This window comes from Dermochelys coriacea, chromosome 2 (genome assembly GCF_009764565.3).
Source record: "Dermochelys coriacea isolate rDerCor1 chromosome 2, rDerCor1.pri.v4, whole genome shotgun sequence".
Lineage (NCBI taxonomy): Eukaryota > Metazoa > Chordata > Testudines > Dermochelyidae > Dermochelys > Dermochelys coriacea.
The window spans coordinates 237,237,143-237,256,628 of NC_050069.1; the positions used below are offsets into that span (position 1 = coordinate 237,237,143).

Sequence of the window (19,486 nt, forward strand, 5' to 3'; positions counted from 1 at the left end):
TGGGAAGAAGAAGATCCTGTGATCCTTGAAACACATGCAGCTGGTGGAGGAAAAAAAAAGGGACAGTGGTATTTGAAAAGACATATTTTATAGAACAATCTATAACACTCTTTCATGGTAAACCTTGCTGTTAACATTACATACATAGCACATGTGCTTTTGTTATAAGGTCGCATTTTGCCTCCCCCCACCGCGTGGCTAACAGCGGGGAACATTTCTGTTCAGCCATAGGCAAACAGCCCAGCAGGAACGGGCACCTCTGAATGTCCCCTTAAGAAAAGCACCCTATTTCAACCAGGTGACTATGAATGATATCACTCTCCTGAGGATAACACAGAGAGATAAAGAACGGATGTTGTTTGAACGCCAGCAAACATACACTGCAATGCTTTGTTCTACAGTGATTCCCGAGTACTTGCGACTGGCCTGGAGTGGTAAAGTGTCCTACCATGGTGGATGGAATAAGGCTGCCCTCCCCAGAAACCTTTTGCAAAGGCTTTGGGAGTATATCCAGGAGAGCCACGGCAAATTAATCATTAAACATGCTGGCTTTTAAACCTTTTATAGTATTTTAAAAGGTACACTCATCAGAGGTCCCTTCTCCGCCTGGTGGGTCCGGGAGGCAGCCTTGGGTGGGTTCGGGGGGTACTGGTTCCAGGTCCAGGGTGAGAAACAGTTCCTGGCTGTCGGGAAAACCGGTTTCTCCGCTTGTTTGTTGTGAGCTATCTACAGCCTCCTCCTCATCGTCTTCCTCGTCCCCAAAACCTGCTTCCGTTTTGCCTCCATCGCCATTGAAGGAGTCAAACAACACGTCTGGGGTAGTGGTGGCTGACCCCCCTAAAATGGCGTGCAGCTCATCATAGAAGCGGCATGTTTGGGGTTCTGACCCGGAGCGGCCGTTCACCTCTCTGGTTTTCTGGTAGGCTTGCCTCAGCTTCTTAAGTTTCACGTGGCACTGCTTTGGGTCCCTGTTATGGCCTCTGTCCTTCATGCCCTGGGAGATTTTCACAAATGTTTTGGCATTTCGAAAACTGGAACCTAGTTCTGATAGCACGGATTCCTCTCCCCATACAGCGATCAGATCCCGTACTTCCTGTTCAGTCCATGCTGGAGCTCTTTTGCGATTCTGGGACTCCATCATGGTCACCTCTGCTGATGAGCTCTGCATGGTCACCTGCAGCTTGCCACACTGGCCAAACAGGAAATTGAAATTCAAAAGTTCGGGGGCCTTTTCCTGTCTACCTGGTCAATGCATCTGAGTTGAGAGTGCTGCCCAGAGCAGTCACAATGGAGCCCTGTGGGATAGCTCCCAGAGGCCAATACCATCTAACTGCATCTACAGTACCCCAAATTTGACCCAGCAAAACCGATTTCAGCGCTAATCCCCTTGTCAGGGGTGGACTAAGGAAATCGATTTTAAGAGCCCTTTAAGTCGAAAAAAAGGGCTTCGTCATGTGGACAGGCGCAGGGTTACATCGATTTAATGCTGCTAAATTCGACCTCAACGCCTAGTGTAGACCAGGGCTAAGAAATAGATGAGGTATGCCCATTCTTAGGAGCTCAGCTCCTGGTGTCACTTCAGCTTTCATTTAAAAAAAAAAAAAGGAAATTTCTGGCCCTCACAGACATGAAGAAATGCACTATTTGCCTGAGTCTACAGACAGTCTGAAACAAGAGTTCTGAGAGGTCTGACCTGCCACTGTCTTCTCAATGGGATGTAAACTCCAAAATCCATTGCTTTGGGTGGCTCTGCCAGCATCACCTGAGCAGAGTACTCTGTGCACAACAAAGAGCGAATAATACAGTGGACCCAGTCCACCCACCAACCTACCCAAGCAGGTATTCCAGCAACCAGAGTATAGGTTCTGAGGGAATCTCGCTGCCCTTGGCTCTGTGAGGGGAAGAGGGGACCCTGGCTGTCATCTCTGCTGCTCCAGAGGGAAATCCTGCAGCCAGTCCTGCAAAGAGTGCAGCAGAAAGGGCTGCATACTACTGCATCTATGTCTCTAGTGGGGAGGAAGCCCCTGTCACTGTCATTCCACGTGGGGATGGTGGGGCCAGAAGGCAGAGCCACATTGGACTTCATGTTATCGTGTGCTGGTACTCCTGTAATATTCAGGCACCACTGTGGTATGGTGTATACATAGGTAGCTAGGAGCTCTCCCCACAACTCCTATAGCAGAAATGAGAAGCAGGGGTAGGATGTAATCATCAGTTTGCTCTCTTTGATTTCCGCACTGCTTTTCTGCAATATGACAGGCACCAGCAGGAGACTTGAATATGCTAAATGTAATTTAAATGCTTACTTTTCAATAGATTTCTAGTTTATTGCAGTGAGTTTCTCACCATCTGGCTGTTCAAATTGCTGTGCTTTTCATTCTAAATACTTATGAAAATTTTCATAAATGAACAATATGAACCTAAAAGCTGTATTCCTCTCACAGGTAATTGCATGTGAGCAACAGCTGGACAGCTCCTATGATGCCAGATGTGATGCATGGTCACTGGGTATCACTGCCATAGAGCTAGGAGATGGAGATCCACCTCTTGCTGACTTGCATCCTATGAGAGCACTTTTCAAAATACCAAGGTAATGTCTTCATACCCTTATTTTTCACGGTATTAATCTAATCCCCCCACTTTCTCGTACTCCCTCCTACCAAACTTGGGCACTTCTATATCTAACAACTGAATTTTAAGAACTAATTCTGCCCAGGGAGCAGTGCAGAAGCACGCTGTCCCACAATCAGCCCTGTACTCTGCCTCAAGCATATACAAGTATTGCCTAGTGGAGATAGCACTGTTTTGAAAAACAGCCTCATTGTTTATGTGATTTCTTTTTGCATTACTGGGTATGTCAAGTGGAAAATATCCACTTTATTTCAAAGGAAAAAGACTAATTCAAAACTTTTTGAGACAAATTCAAACCTACAGTAAGCAGATGCAATTCAATGGAAGGCAAAGCAATGGTACCCATTTATACCAGGTCTGAATGTAATCCTTTTGCTGTTATTTGGTGCCTTAGTGAATCACAAATAGATAATAAGAGTGTTCATTAATTTTGATACTTTGTTAATGAGCTGGTTAATGCAATGAAGCTATGACCCTTTTTGTGAAATTTAAGATAGAATTCCTTAAAGAACTCCTGATTTTAAAAGAAAAAATCAATTGCCTCATGCTTTGAAAGAAAGAACAGTCCTGTCACGTTATACAAATAGTAATAGGTCATTAGGTTCATTTGCTTTTATTGATATGCTTGAAAAATGAAATTCTTGGTTATATTTGGTAGATTTTCTTGATGCTTTGTTAGTTTGTAAAGTAGGAGGTTAATGAAATATTATATTGTCTACACAGTGCTCCTTTAGCCAGTGGAAATCAATATTTTTTTCAATAGCCCTCCTAAAACTCATTACTCAGCCTGCCTTCTTATGTTGTTTTTGGTCAAGTGTGTACATATTAACTTATAGTAATACTGACCTTCACAGAAATCCACCTCCAACATTACGCCAACCGGAGCTGTGGTCAGCTGAATTCAATGATTTTATTAACAAGTGAGTAAGAGCTGAGACCATTAATTGAGACCCTTTCGACCAAATAAGATGTGTACATAAGTTGTGTTCATAAATGCAGTTGAAATATTACATCTTTGTATTCTGTCTGGAAATCTGTCACTACAAAATATTTCGCCTTTGTTCCCCCACATTATTTATTATAGTAAACTTGCTTTGTATATATTCCTCTTTTTGTTTGTAAATATATAAGCAATATGGTTTTATATTAAACTTCCTGCAAACTCAGGCTTCAGGTGACAATTCCAATATCAGTCTGACTACTGTTTCTAAAATACATCATTAACATGAATCAGGGTGAATTTGGTTCTATAGGATTTCCAGTGTATATTGTTACATCGGTTCTATAGGATTTTCAGTGTATATTGTTTGTTGTTTCAGACCATATGCTATTCCTATCACCTGTGGAATGCTTACTAGCTAATGTTGGTTCCTCAGTTACACCCCTGAAATCATATTCAGTGGAACTATACAAGTTTAACTGTACAAGTATAACTGAGAACAGATGAAATTTGGCCCTGTTGTTATAAAATGGCTTGGTATAATGGTTTAATCTGATGGATGGAGAGTAGAGCTATTTGGGAAATTTTTGACAGTTTTTGGTTGAAAAATGCTGATTCCACAAACTTTTTTCAGAGAAGAAACTTAACTGGGGTCTCTCACGCCCCAGGTGAGTGCCCTAACCACCCAGCTATTGACTATTCTGGTGTTGTGTGTGTGCTCTGTCGCTCTCTTCCCCCTCGCACACACCCCCCTTAGTTTTTCATAAAACATTTTTAAAGGTCTCAGATTTGTCACGATGCAGAGTGGGAAATTTTTTAAATCTCAACAATTTTCACAGGATGGGAAAACCATTTTCTGCCCAGCTCTGATGGAGCAGGATCTGAATGTATGTAACTATTTAGCAAGGAATGCCTATACTGGGCGTTATATAGCCTGGGTGTTATGTGACCTCTTAATTAGCCAGATCACTGTGCCATATTAACACACTTTTTATTAAGCAAATTTCTGTTAAAAATAAATAAATAAATAGAAGGATTATGAAGAGCAGATTAGCACAGTTCATATGATGTCAACAGAGCTTCACCAGTTTTCACCAGCTGAGGATCTACCCCATAAATGTAAACCTTTCTTATGACTTTGTCGTTGATGTGTACAAAATAAAAATTTGTAAATTGTTTTAAGCTTCCTCTCCTCCCACCCTCTCCACAATACAGGTGCAAATTCACATAGTGATTTGGGGTATATCCTGAAGTAACTGGGCTCAGACCACAAACTTATTTCACATAGGCCACCAAAGAGTGATGCAGTAATAAACTATCATCTACAAAAGGCCTGGGGTGAAATCCTCGCCCCACTGAAATCAATGGGTGACTTGAAGGCAATGGGGCCAGGATTCTGAAGCAGTGATATAGGTGTGAAAGGTCCTGTGATCCTTATCTATAATCATAGTTTTAAATATGGTTTCAAGATTTCTGGATTTGTCCCAGAAATGGACAGTTGCCTACAATTTTAAAGTAAAATATTTCTCAAAGTTCTAGTGACCCTGAAAAGGAATCCATTAAGGGCTAAGCCCTTTGACCTATGACAGTCTCCCATGGTGGCGTAGCCTTATAACTCTGCTGAGCAGGGAGTAGCCCCTCTAGCTCTGTGGCCGTTTGCAGGGGACAGTGGCTGATGGCTCTGCATAGCAGCAGATCCATTGATCCCATTCCCATTTCTCTTCCAGCTGGCCCTACCTCCTAGCCTTGCTACATAAGGATATGCAGGGAGTAGATCTAGAATGGGACTGTGAGACTTCACAAATCATTCCCACTTCTCCAATTTTCAAGCATACGCACCTAAACATTACATCTTTAACCTGTATTTGGACATTTGAGTCAGCACTGGGGTGGGCCCAAGCTCACAGCTGAGATCCAAATGTTCCTAAAAATCACATGCTTTCTTTTTTTTAACCAACATATAATTCTCAGTTTACATACCTAGTGTTAATTTGAGTGTCCTATTGAGAAGCCACAATGAAATTAGAACTAACGGTTTTCTGTTTTTCTAGCAGTTTCTTTAAGCTGCCTGATATTTCTGATTTAAAATACAGCGATTTAACATCTTTTAATCCCAAATTCTATCAAAACTTCTGTATGTCTGTTTATGGCTGGTGTGATTAAGATGTGCATACTTAAATGAGACAGTCCTGTAGGTATGTGACTTAAGCATGAATGAATTCAAAATTACTTTACTGCTTAACAATGTACAGCTCTGTGAATGATCACCTCCTTTTTCTGCCAGTGCAGGTGCTTGACTAAAGATTACGAGAAGCGCCCAGCAATATCCGATCTTTTGCAGCATAACTTCATTAAGCAAATTGAGGGCAAGGAGAAAGCATTACAGAAGCAGCTTATGGAATTTATTGATGTTCATCAACAAATGGGAGTCACTGAAAAGGCAAGGTACCTGAATTATTTCCTTCTCTCCATGGAGTAAGAGAGTAATTTGGAGGCCGTTGAAACTTTTACCATTTAAAATTAGTTAACACAGAGGGTCCAATTCTGCAACATTCAGGGAATGTCTACACTGCAGTTGGGGAGAGGGGGGTCAATTACAGCACAGATAGTCATATTTGAGGTAGCTTTAATCAAGCTAGCTCACTGATAGCAGTGAAGCGTTAGCATGGGCTAGCTGCCTGAGTAATTACACAAGGTCCCAAGCAGGCTTGTGCAGTCCTCACTAAAGCCCATGCTGCCATAGTTGCTCTGCTACTGGTATCCAAGCTAGTTAGAGTAAAGCTAGCTTGGGTATGTCTACGTGTGCTGCAAACACTGCCCTTCCCCCCATTACAATGTAGACATACCCTCTTTCACACTGAGCACTTACACTGTAATTAATAGGGTTACTTATGAAGTCAGGTACTACTTAACTTGAGTAAGGATGGCAGAATCAGGCCTTTAACTTGTAAATAAAGGAAGATATTTTATTGCTAAAAAGACTCTTTTCTGTCTTACTGAGCAGGGTATTTTTTTTTCTTCTAATGGCATTTAGTAATATAAATTCTGCACCATCGAACACCAAGATCTTACTGCTTTTATATAAAATGCTGAAAATGGTTTCGCTCAGTGTTGCAATTTTTTTAAACAACAACTTCAGCAAAGTAATCTATTGGATGTGAAATGCACTATATGATTAGTATTGATGTATTTCTCTTGCTTTTCTCCTGTGCTTCAAGGTAAGGGATAATAGATTTTTTTTAATGGAACAGGAAATCTAAAAGACTTTTTTGACATTATCAATTCATAGTGTCACATTTTCCCCATTTGAGCTGCACAGAGAAATCTTATTAAAATCTGCCACATTTCCTCCTATTTATATTTACACAAACTTAATATATATTGCAGTTTTCAGTTCAGACCTTGGGAAATGTTTTGCTTTGCCATTTACCTTTCAAAGATGATGATGATAAATATATTTCTAAAGCATTTCCAATCTTTTAAGTGTTGTTAGACTAAAGCTGTCTAAAATTATCTGGAAATGTGTGTGAATGATTAGTTGTTTCTCTCTTTTCTGGCTTTTCAGTAAAAAAACAGAAAAATAATTGCAGTTGGTCCACATTTCAATTATATGCCGAATTGAAACAATCTGAATGCCACAGATCTGCCATCTACTCTGATAACCAGGAGAGATTTGGAATTGAAATAAATTAACTCTGTGTTAGTATATACCATTAAAATTGAATGAAAACTGCCCAGCTGAGAGAGAGCTAATTTTAAAGAATGTATTAATTTACAAAATCCAGTGTAAAATAAGTAATGATACCTGGTAAAATTGCCTAAGTCAATGTTTCCCAAACTTGGGACACTGCTTGTTCAGGGAAAGCCCCTGGCAGGCCAGGCCGGTTTGTTTACCTGCCAGGTCAGCAGGTTCGGCCGATCGCGGCTCCCACTGGCTGCAGTTCGCTATTCTCAGCCAAGGGGGGCCGCAAGAAGCTGCGTGGGCCGAGGGATGTGCCGGCCATCCTTTCCGCAGCCCCCATTGGCCTGGAGCAGCGAATCACGGCCCGTGGGAGCTGCGATCAGCTGAACCTGCGGACACGGCAGGTAAACAAACCGGCCCGGCCCGGCCCGCCAGGGGCTTTCCCTGAACAAGCGGCGTCCCAAGTTTGGGAAACACTGGCCTAAGTGATTTAGGAGTCTATGTCCCATTGACTTTCAATGATAATTACATTACTTAGTCATTTAGATGCTTTTGAAAATTTTATCCATCATGTATAACTCACCAGAAGTTTACTTATTGTATAAGAAAAATACAACACTTTTTCAATTTTGTAATTCTTTAATTAGTAGCAAATGAATTTTCAAAGTAACCTAGAAATCCACATGCTGCAAAATACTACATGAAGCACTTTATAAGGCCCTTCTTCTCCAGTCTGCGGACATGAAGAAAATGACTTTGCCTTCCCTATCTTGCTCTTATGTATAGTAATTGGGCTGTCAAGCGATTTAAAAAAATTAATTGCGCTGTTAAACTATAATAGAATACCATTTTTAAAAATATTTTGGATGTTTTCTACATTTTCAAATACACTGATTTCAATTACAACACAGAATACAAAGTCTACAGTGCTTACTTTATATTTATTTTTGATTACAAATATTTGCACTCTAATAAAACAAAAGAGAGAGTATTTTTCAGTTCATCTAATGCAAGTACTGTAGTGCAATCTCTTTATCATGGAAGCTGAACTTACAAATGTAGAATTAAGTACAAAAAAAGGGCATTCAAAAATAAAACAATGTCAAATTATAGAGCCTGCAAGTCCACTCAGTCCTATTTCTTGTTCAGCCAATCGTTCAGACAAACAAGTTTGTTTACATTTGCAGGAAATAATGCTGCACGCTTCTTGTTCACAATGTCACCTGAAAGTGAGAACAGGCGTTCTCATGGCACTGTTGTAGCCAGCGTCACAAGATATTTACATGCCATATGCAGTAAAGATTCATGTGTCCCTTTAACCAACATTCCAGGGGACATGCATCCATGCTGCTGACAGGTTCTGCTCGATAACCATCCAAAGCAGAGCAAACCGTTGCATGTTCATTTTCATTATCTGAGTCAGATGCCACCAGCAGAAGGTTGATTTTCTTTTTTGGTGGTTCAAGTTCTGTAGTTTCCACATCGGAGTGTTGCTCTTTTAACATTTCTGAAAGCATGCTCCACAGCTCATGCCTCTCAGATTTTGGAAGGCACTTTAGATTCTTAAACCTTGAGTCCAGTGATGTAGCTATTTTTAGAAATCTCACACTGGTACCTTCTTTGGTTTTGTCAAATCTGCAGTGAAGGTGTTCTTAAAATGCACAACATGTGCTGGGTCATCATCCGAGACTGCTATAACATGAAATATATGGCAGAATGCAGGTAAAATAGAGCAGAGACATACAATTATCCCTCAAGGAGTTCAGTCACAAATTTAATTAACGCATTATTTTTTAACGAGCATAGAAGCATGTCCTCAGCATAGAAGCATGTCCTCTGGAATGGTGCTTCATCATCAGCATAGAAGCATGTCCTCTGGAATGGTGGCTCAAGCATGAAGGGACATACGAATGTTTAGCATATCTGGCATGTAAACACCTTGCGAAGCCGGCTACAAAAGTGCCATACAAATGCCTGTTCTCACTTTTAGGTGACATTGTAAAAAAGAAGAGGGTAGCATTATTTCCTGTAAATGTAAACAAACTTGTTTGTCTTAGCGATTGGCTAAACAAGAAGTAGGAGTGAGTGGATTTGTAGGCTCTGAAGTTTTACTTTATTTTACTTGTTTTGTTTTTTTAGTGCAGTTATATAACCAAAAAAAATCTACATTTTTAAGTTGCACTTTCACGATAGAGATTGCACTTCAGTACGTGTATGAGGTGAATTAGAAAATACTATTTCTTTTGTTTATCATTTTTCCAGAGCAAATATTTACAAAATAATATACACTTTGATTCCAATTACAACACAGAATACAATATATATGAAAATGTAGAAAAACATACAAAGTATTTAATTTCAATTGGTATTCTATTGTGTAACAGCCCTAATTGTAATCAAATGATACAATGACAGGATATTCCATTGGAGCATTCTCTGGCAGGGTTAGCTTGTCTCTTGTTGACGGATTGGCTCTTGTCTGAGCCATCCCATGAGGAATTATTTTGATGGGTAAGGAGGCTGCCTATGCTTTTGTAATTGATTAAATTCAGTTTCATCTTAAATTTTTCACAAAACAGTACACAGTATTTTTCTCAGCTCTTTTTATGGTTTGGTCTACACACACATTTGAGTTTGTTTAACTAAAAGGGTGATTTTAAATTGATTTAGTTTGACTTTGTGTGGAGACACCATTATTTCAGGTTAGTGATTTAAAAAATATAAATCAGGTTGAAACTGAAATTAGTATCACCATGAGGTTTACACAACTTTAACAGAATCATTTTTAAACTGATTTAAATTAAACTGGTGCAAGTCTAGTGCATGAAGAAGATTTATGTCTACAAGCATGAGTCAAATTCAGCACTTACTGTACTTCAGCTCTGGTTTACCATTTTGTCCTTTCATATTTAATATTTGCTGGAGGATTGCCTTCCTGTAGGAGTACACATAACATAAGATTACTTTTCTATTAAATTTATTGAAAATTCCCCATTTTAACATCTGCTGTTATCGCTGTACAAGCAATAAAAGCAGTGATTGCTTTCCGATAATTTGAACTGTAACAAAAGATAATAATTTCAAGTATGTCACTAGAAGAAATTAGAATTCCAAGATGTTAAATAAAGTTAATGTAGGGCAGCGTTTATTATCTTCTCATTGCCCTGTAACAAGATTGTGCAGGCCTCGTTTTAATTCCATAATTTATGCCTCCTAGTTAACATCTTCAGTGCCTTAGCACATAGGTCCCCATCCTGTAATCAGATCCATGTCTACTGACTTTTGACCTGAGGATCCTAAATGGTATCAATGGAATTCCACATGAGTGCGAGGTCCACCACATGTATTAGTTTACAAGATCAAGGTAATAGATTTTCATTCAATGAATAGTGTGTATACACATATCATACAAACTAAAAAAAAAATGTGGTTACCATGGAGTTTGAGGTTGAGATTATCTTTCAATGGAATCCAACTAATTTACATCCACCCCCACCAAATATTACACTTTCTTTACAAAAATTGTGCATTTTCAATCAAAACATTAAGTCTGGAAATTAACAGTTAAAGTATTCAGCTACCTCTCCCTGCCAGGTGTTATAGCCCTTCATCACTCAGGATCATCCCACCAGATTTACATCCCGCACCCAAACTTCACTAGGCCTGTAATGGAAATTGTTCTGTAATGGGAACATGTTGTTGGATGCATGCTGTTGATTTTATATATTGTCTGCTAAACATGTAGTAAAGATTTCAAAAGGAACGTAGTGCCAGGTTATGCTAAGTAACATCACATTCCTATAAGTTTTCTCATAAAACCAGATCCTGAGATCCAGTCTTTTTGCACCTGGGTCTGCTCAAGGAAGGTGACATGGTCTCCTGGCATAATGTGGAGCAGCCTCAAGGCCACTCTAAAAGGTCTGTAGCATATTGCGGAATACAGGTTTTATCAGGATAAAATTGGGTTGTCCCCATTACTTGCAAGTTGTGAAGCCATGAGTATGTTTTGCAGATTATCCCAACTAAGTGCCAATTACACCTTTACATCATACCTCCCCATCATGGAAAGCTCACGTTTCTAGCCCTGAGATGCTGCAAGATAACTTGCCTTAAAGCCATGACATTTTTATATTTAGAAATGCTCTCACGGATCTATGACTGAATTTGTCCCATCTTGGATCTCAGGCTGGGGCCATTTGAGTATAAAATTCTACATTTGGTGAGTGAATGAGGAAACATTTCTCTAGCAACTTGATATTTTAAAATGGCAGCTTGTTTGAAGCTGCTTGACAGTCAAAGGTTTGGAGTGTTAGTGTGAGTTATAGGGAGACTGATTGATTAGAAGGCAGAGGGCAGGTTAGCCAGTCAAAGTTGTATGCTAACAGTCTTCATCACATGACTGTTATTTGTCATTTGGCTCTACGATTTTTGAAGGTATCAAGGGGGTGCACATGAATACCTGCATAGACATACACACATTTTCATGTAAGTTTCCTCATTGCAGTCACAAAAATGGGAACATCTTAAAGAAGGCTTTTGATGTTTGTCAATCACCCCTTTACAATGCCATCCTTTTGACTTGCAGCCCATATAAATCTCAAAAGAGATGAAAAATGTCAAATTAGTAAATGAACTTTGTAAACTACAGTACTAAAAGCAGAGGGCGGTTTTCTTATCTTAGACTTTTTTCCCTTATTTTAAATGGACAATAATACACATTTGGGTGCTGACCCTGCACCGACACAGAGTCCAGTTTGAAAGTCACTGGGGTTCCATATGGGTGGACTAGCTTGCAGGATCAATATCTTGGTCTTTAGCAGATTCAAAGTCATTGTCTTTGTCATAACAGGACCTGGCAGGTACAGTAAACATTATTAAAATTCTTTGCTGGTGCTGCATACTCCAATACAATACAAGGAAGCGAGATCGTGTGTTGTGATGTGGATTATTTTGATTTGCTGCAGATCAAGATATAATCATAAGGAATTTTACAATGATTTTAATGAATAAACTCACATTTTAAATTACATAGCTACATTCCTGCAGTCACATTATAGGAGTAAAAAATGAAATTACTACCCAACTTAATATACTAAAAATCAACACTGTAAGGTGCACACAGTGGCTATTCTGAAAGAACACTTCTGAAAGGCTAAATGAGAAAAATGCGTTTTTCAGAGAAAATGTGTGTTTCAAGGGCTGTAGCTATACTTTGAAGCAGAAGGTGCTGCCTTTGAGATGGCCTTCAAACTGCAGCTTTTATGTCTGACAGTCATGCTTGTAATGCTTTTATCTTTGGTTGTTCAGCTGTCTTAATCTTGACTGCTTTCACATTTACTGTTATCATCTCTGCAGAAATGTGCAACAATTAGTACAACAAGCAATTCTTGGAAATAGTGACTCACTTCAGAGTTAGTTATATACATGGTGTCCAATCAGTGGTTCCTTTCACACCAAAACTTGCAGTGAAGCCAATGTCATCATTTATTCTTTGACTAGATCCTTTATTGATCTTCACAATGACTTCCCTGAGCATTTTGGATGTGCAAGGAAAGCAGGCTTGGGCCCATCATTGTTGCTCATATTTTTTTATGTCAAAATCAAAATTCACAGTGAACACAAAAGGATTGCACTGAAATCTAATGATAAGCTGTTAAAAGGCTGCCCTTCAAGACCATTTAGAAGCTTCAACTAGTACAGAATGTGGCTGCCCATTTATTCAACAATCGTAGCTACTGAGAGTACATTATAGCTGTCATGGCAGTTGATATCAGCTATGGTACAATTGCTAACAACCCCTAGATTTGACTTTTGGCAACCTAGCGTCTGGAGAATCCTCAACTCTGGCATTCACTCCCCTTCTTGGTTGAACAAATCCCATGTTTGCTGAGCTGCTGGGTGTAGAAGGGAGGATGACCACCTGGGTCAAGCCAAACTAGCCTGGCACTTGAGAGATCCAGATTCAATTCCTTGCTATGCTATAGATTATGTGTGTCCTTCAGAAGTCACTTAGCCTCTCTGAGCCTCAGTTCCCCATGGGGAAAATGGTACTTCTCTACCCAGGGCTGTCCCTAGGGTACAGCAAATCAGGGCAACCGCCCCGGGCCCCATGCTTTGGGGGGCCCTGCAGGCGTGGAAGTGAGGCTGGCGAGCGGGGTGAGGCGGCGAATGGGAAAGTGAGTGGCAGGCAGGCGGAGAGGGTGAGGAGGAGCCTCCCCCCGCCAGCACCTTCCTCTCCACCATCTTCTGCCTGCCTCAGATCAGATCAGTTTTGAGGCAGGCAGGAGATGGTGGAGGGGAAGGTGCTGGCCGGAGGAGACTCCTCCTCGCCCTCTCCGCCTGCCTGCCACTGATCAGATCAGTTTTTCCGGGCAGAGTTCCTCTGGGCGGCATCCACTGACTCCCTTGACGCCTTTGAGGAGCAGTTGGCGCTGTCCGGGGTTCTCTGCTCGGTGTCCCCGTCCGGTTCCCTTCGTTTGACCCTTTGATCACACTACTGTCCCTGTTATTTCATTAGTTGTCCCCCGGATTTATTTGGTGTCCAGGTCCTGTGGATCCCCGTCTTAGACTGGGGGGGTTCCTTTAGCAGTGGACGGGCTTCACCTGCCCACTTCCCGGATCCCAATAGGATCAGATCAGTTTTGCGGTATCAGGAGGTGTTGGGGTTGGGAGGGAAGAGGAGCGAGGGTGCAGTGCGCTCAGAGATGGGGTGGGGTGGAGAGGGCAAGAGGCAGGGCGGAGGTGTGAAGAAGTAGGGTGGGGGGGCCTTGGGGGAAGGGGTGGAGTGGGGGCAGGGCCTGGGCAGAACCAGGGGGAGCACCCCCCGGCAGTTTTCTAATGTCCCGGGCCCTGCACCCCTGTACGGATGGCTCTGTCTCTGCCTCACTGGAGTGTTGTAAGGATAAATACATTAAAGATTGTGCTGAGATACTGTGGGAATGGGAGCCTTTGATAGAAAGTATACCTGTATACTCAATCTTTCCCAAAGTTGGAGTGAACAGGTGCTGAAGAGGTTGGATTTAGTTGATTGGGTAGCGCGTTTCTTTCCTTGCTATATATTTGTTCATGTCCCAAGAAATTTTCTGCTGGGCGTGTTTTATGAAATAAATAAAAGGGACTGCTCTGGCAAATGTTATTAACAATACAGTATTATGGCTCCCAGTAACTGCAGCAATGTGGGTATCTTCTCTGTCCTCTTTGAAGTGTAGGAAAATACCAAAGTTTATTACAGGTCATTTGGATAGTGGGTATGGAGTTTGGTAATGGATAGGTGGGTTTTCAGCACTCTCTTCCTGTATGATATTGTCTTTCAATATGAAGACAGTTATGCTGCTGTTGCAGGAGTCTGTATGGCCAAATTTCACATGGCCAGATTCTCACCCCTTTGTGGTACTAAGGATGGCTTTACAGTCTCACTGTGCTACCAAACTGGCTACCTCAGGATTCTTGCAGGTTGTGATTGACCTTTGTGTGGGTTTCAGGAAAGCTCAAGGAGCCTCTCAACCTCCCCACCCCAGCTGCATGGCCTTCATTAGGGTCCCTCCATGCACTCCTAGGACACACATTTCTGCATAGGAGGTAGGACTTTGGTCCCTGTTTCCTTCTACTCCTGTGGAACAGGCCCAGGGCACTGTGAGAGAGAACAGTGCATCCTTTGAAGGAGAGTAGAAGCAGGATGTTTCTCCTCCATGTCAGGGAGCTCTGGGAGGAATCTACTCCAACCACTCCTCACCACTAGCATCACCCCCATGCCCACCACTCCTTCCACTTGGGTCTCACTCACTCCTTGCACCACAAGCTCCTGGAGCTTTCCAGCACCACTCCTAATGTGGGGCTGTGCATACAAAGCGTGACCAAGACCTGAGAACAATAAAGAGAAGAACTCACTGTACCATTTGTAGTGCTATGTTGCAGAGCAGGACTGAAAATTAAGAGGAATGTGCATTAATATTGCCTATATGCTTGTCTTTTTCCATTTGCATTATGTGGCCCCCTGTGTTAACAGTCAGAAAAAGAGAAGTCCAGTGGTTTCAGTGTTTATGCTGCCTGTTAGTACATTTTGCTTTTAGTTATAATTTGTTAGTTGCTGAGAGGCCTACAAGTGTTAATACCTTTGGAAAAATGTATTTTTACTATTTTAATGTCTTCTTTATACCTTATATTAATGCTAGGCCTTTTTTAGTCTTTTAAAATTCTTTTCTTGGCTTTTGAGTTTTCCACACTAACTAAGGTATTTTATTTTGTTTGTTTCACTACCTCACAAATGGTGGAGAGGTTCAATAGGGCATAATGAATCACACTATTTTTAACACTATTTTGGAACCATCAGAAATCACTTAAATACATTCTGACAGTTTTTTTTTTAAAAGCCTACTGTGGCCTCATTTTATTTGCATTCAATCTTGTAGACAGGGTGGGAGAATGAAGAGAAACAATGCTGCCTTGACTCCGTTTCTTCTCCATACTGGGTTGATGGTTCTGGCCTTTAATAGCTTGTTGAACATGGCTGTGGGATTTAATGCCTACAACAAAGAATTCTGAACTGAACATTGTGAACCAAAATAACTAGGCTTTTGCGTCCATGTACATGATGATAAAAATTCAGCGCTGATCTGGCTGGGAGCGGTTGGAATTTGAGGACGTGAAACTGTATAACGGCACTTGAGGGATGCCTGTGCCCTTTGACAGCAAAGCAGGAAAATATTTTATGTTCTGCAAATCTGTCTCTTTGGTATACATGGGAAATGAACAGTATAATGTGGCTTAACAAGCAATACAATTCTCAGGTTGTCAGCCAAACAAGATCACATTGGAATCTGTGGATTTCCCTCTTCCTTTTTTATATAAATTAACCATCATTACAGTGGCAAGGATAAAGACCAATTTTCCAAAAGGAAAGTCAGATAAAAATGTTGAGGGGGAGGGACATAAAATTCTCAGTGAGTGGGGGGATTTTTCTCTCTCCTACAGCAATTCATCCGCTAACCTCCTAGGGTGAATGAAATACGGTGCTGGAAACAAATCATAGAATATCAGGGTTGGAAGGGACCTCAGGAGGTCATCTAGTCCAACCCCCTGCTCAAAGCAGGACCAATCCCCAACTAAATCATCCCAGCCAGGGCTTTGTCAAGCCTGATCTTAAAAACTTCAAAGGAAGGAGATTCCACCACCTCCCTAAGTTACGCATTCCAGTGCTTCACCACATTCCTAGTGAAATTTTTTTTCCTAATATCCAACCTAAACCTCCCCCACTGCAACTTGAGACCATTACTCCTTGTTTGGTCATCTGCTACCACTGAGAACAGTCTAGATCCGTCCTCTTTGGAACCCCCTTTCAGGTAGTTGAAAGCATCTATCAAATCCACCCTCATTCTTCTCTTCCGCAGACTAAACAATCCCAGTTCCCTCAGCCTCTCCTCATAAGTCATGTGTTCCAGTCCCCTAATCATTTTTGTTGCCCTCCGCTGGATGTTTTCCAATTTTTTCACATCCTTCTTGTAGTGTGGGGCCCAAAACTGGACACAGTACTCCAGATGAGCCTCACCAATGTTGAATAGAGGGGAACAATCACATCCCTCAATCTACTGGCAATGCCCCTACTTATACAGCCCAAAATGCCATTGGCCTTCTTGGCAGCAAGGGCACACTGTTGACTCATATCCAGCTTCTCGTCCACAGTAACCCCTAGGTCCTTTTCTGCAGAACTTCTATCGAGCCATTCGGTCCCTAGTCTGTAGCGGTGCATGGGATTCTTCCTTCCTAAGTGCAGGACTCTGCATTTGTCCTTGTTGAACCTCATCAGATTCCTTTTGGCCCAATCCTCTAATTTGTCAAGGTTCCTCTGTATCCTATCTCTACCCTCCACGTATCTACCTCTCCTCCCAGTTTAGTGTCGTCTGCAAACTTGCTGAGGGTGCAATCCACGCCATCTCCAGATCATTAATGAAGATATTGAACAAAACCGTCCCCAGGACCAACCCTTGGGGCACTCCGCTTGATACAGGCTGCCAACTAGGCATGGAGCCATTGATCACTACCTGTTGAGTCCAAAAATCTAGCCAGCTTTCTATACACCTTACAGTCCATTCATCCAGCCCATACTTCTTTAACTTGCTGGCAAGAATACTGTGGGAGACCATGTCAAAAGCTTTGCTAAAGTCAAGGAACAACACGTCCACTGTTTTCCCCTCATCCACAGAGCCAGTTATCTCGTCATAGAAGGCAATTAGATTAGTCAGGCATGACTTGCCCTTGGTGAATCCATGCTGACTGTTCCTGATCACTTTCCTCTCCTCTAAGTGCTTCAGAATTGATTCCTTGAGGACCTGCTCCATGTTTTTTCCAGGGACTGAGGTGAGGCTGACTGGCCTGTAGTTCCCAGGATCCTCCTCCTTCCCTTTTTTAAAGATGGGCACTACATTAGCCTTTTTCCAGTCGTCTGGGACTTCCCCCGATCACCATGAGTTTTCAAAGATAATGGCCAATGGCTCTGCGATCACATCCGCCAACTCCTTTAGCACTTTCGGACGCAGCGCATCCAGCCCCATGAACTTGTGTTCGTCCAGCTTTTCTAAATAGTCCTGAACCACTTCTTTCTCCATAGAGGGCTGGTCACCTCCTCCCCATACTGTGCTGCCCAGTGCAGTAGTTTGGGAGCTGACCTTATTCGTGAAGACAGAGGCAAAAAAAGCATTGAGTACATTAGCTTTTTCCACATCCTCTGTCACTAGGTTGCTTTTCTCATTCAGAAAGAGGCCCACGCTTTCCCTGGCCGCCTTCTTGTTGCTAGCATACCTGAAGAAACCCTTCTTGTTACTCTTAATGTCCCTTGCTAGCTGCAACTCCAAAAGTGTGATTGACCTCCCTGATTTCTCTCCTGCATGCCTGAGCAATATTTTTATACTCCTCCCTGGTCATTTGTCCAACTTCCACTTCTTGTAAGTTTCTTTTTTGTGTTTAGGATCAGCAAGGATTTCACAGTTAAGCCAAGCTGGTCACCTGCCATATTTACTATTCTTTCTATACATCAGGATGGTTTGTCCCTGTAACCTCAATAAGAATTCTTTAAAATACAGCCAGCTCTCCTGGACTCCTTTCCCCCTCATGTTATTCTCCCAGGGGATCCTGCCCATCAATTCCCTGAGGGAGTCAGTCTGCTTTTCTGCAGTCCGGGGTCCGTATTCTGCTGCTCTCCTTTCTTCCTTGTGTCAGGATCCTGAACTCGACCATCTCATGGTCACTGCTTCCCAGGTTCCCATCCACTTTTGCTTCCCCTACTAATTCTTCCCGGTTTGCGAGCAGCAGGTCAAGAAGAGCTCTGCCCCTAGTTGGTTCCTCCAGCACTTGCACCAGGAAATTGTCCCCTACACTTTCCAAAAACTCCCTGGATTGTCTGTGCACCGCTGTATTGCTCTCCCAACAGATATCGGGGTCATTGAAGTCTCCCATGAGAGCCAGGGCCTGCAATCTAGTAACTTCCATTAGTTGCCAAAAGAAAGCCTCGTCCACCTTATCCTCCTGGTCTGGTGGTCTATAGCAGACTTCCACCGCGACATCGCCCTTGTTGCTCACACTTCTAAACTTAATCCAGAGACTCTCAGGTTTTTCTGCAGTTTCATACCGGAGCTCTGAGCAGTCATACTGCTCCCTTACATACAATGCAACTCCCCCACCTTTTCTGCCCTGCCAGTCCTTCCTGAACAGTTTATATCCATCCATGACAGTACTCCAGTCATGTGAGTTATCCCACCGAGTCTCTGTTTTTCCAATCACATCATAATTCTTTGACTGTGCCAGGACTTCCACTCATGCTTCCTCCCAGTATCCCACTTTCCCACTTACCACAGGGCATTGGTCTCCTTCCGCCGGTGAACCTAGTTTAAAGCCCTCCTCACTAGGTTAGCCAGCCTGTTTGTGAAGATGCTCTTCCCTCTCTTCATTAGGTGGAGCCCATCTCTGCCTAGTTCTCCTCCTTCTTGGAACACCATCCCATGGTCAAAGAATCCAAAGACTTCTCTCCGACATCTCCTGCGTAGCCATTTGTTGAAATCCAGGGGCACATCCCGCTCTCCAGTATTCAGTACGATTTTTTTTTTAAAACCCAGCAATATGCAGTGAGTAGTAGTTACACCAGAAATGGAAAACATGAATTGACTAAGGTTTTGCTTTGGGTGCTCCTTGGGCAATGGAAAAAAATAGAACTTTATGTGGTTTAATAAAACGCTGTCAGTTGC

At 42.1% G+C, this 19,486-nt stretch overlaps 1 protein-coding gene across 3 annotated transcripts in view; it reads left to right on the forward strand.

Annotated features, from left to right (window-relative positions):
- The window catches only part of MYO3A (myosin IIIA), a 198,984-nt gene that overhangs the window by 86,661 nt on the left and 92,837 nt on the right, over window positions 1-19,486 (forward strand). For all 3 annotated transcript variants that reach the window (XM_038389297.2, XM_038389293.2, XM_038389296.2), the window contains exons 7-9: window positions 2,445-2,590; window positions 3,486-3,551; window positions 5,861-6,016. In XM_038389297.2, coding sequence (XP_038245225.1) covers window positions 2,445-2,590; window positions 3,486-3,551; window positions 5,861-6,016 — 368 coding nt within the window. The remainder of the gene's footprint in view (window positions 1-2,444; window positions 2,591-3,485; window positions 3,552-5,860; window positions 6,017-19,486) is intronic.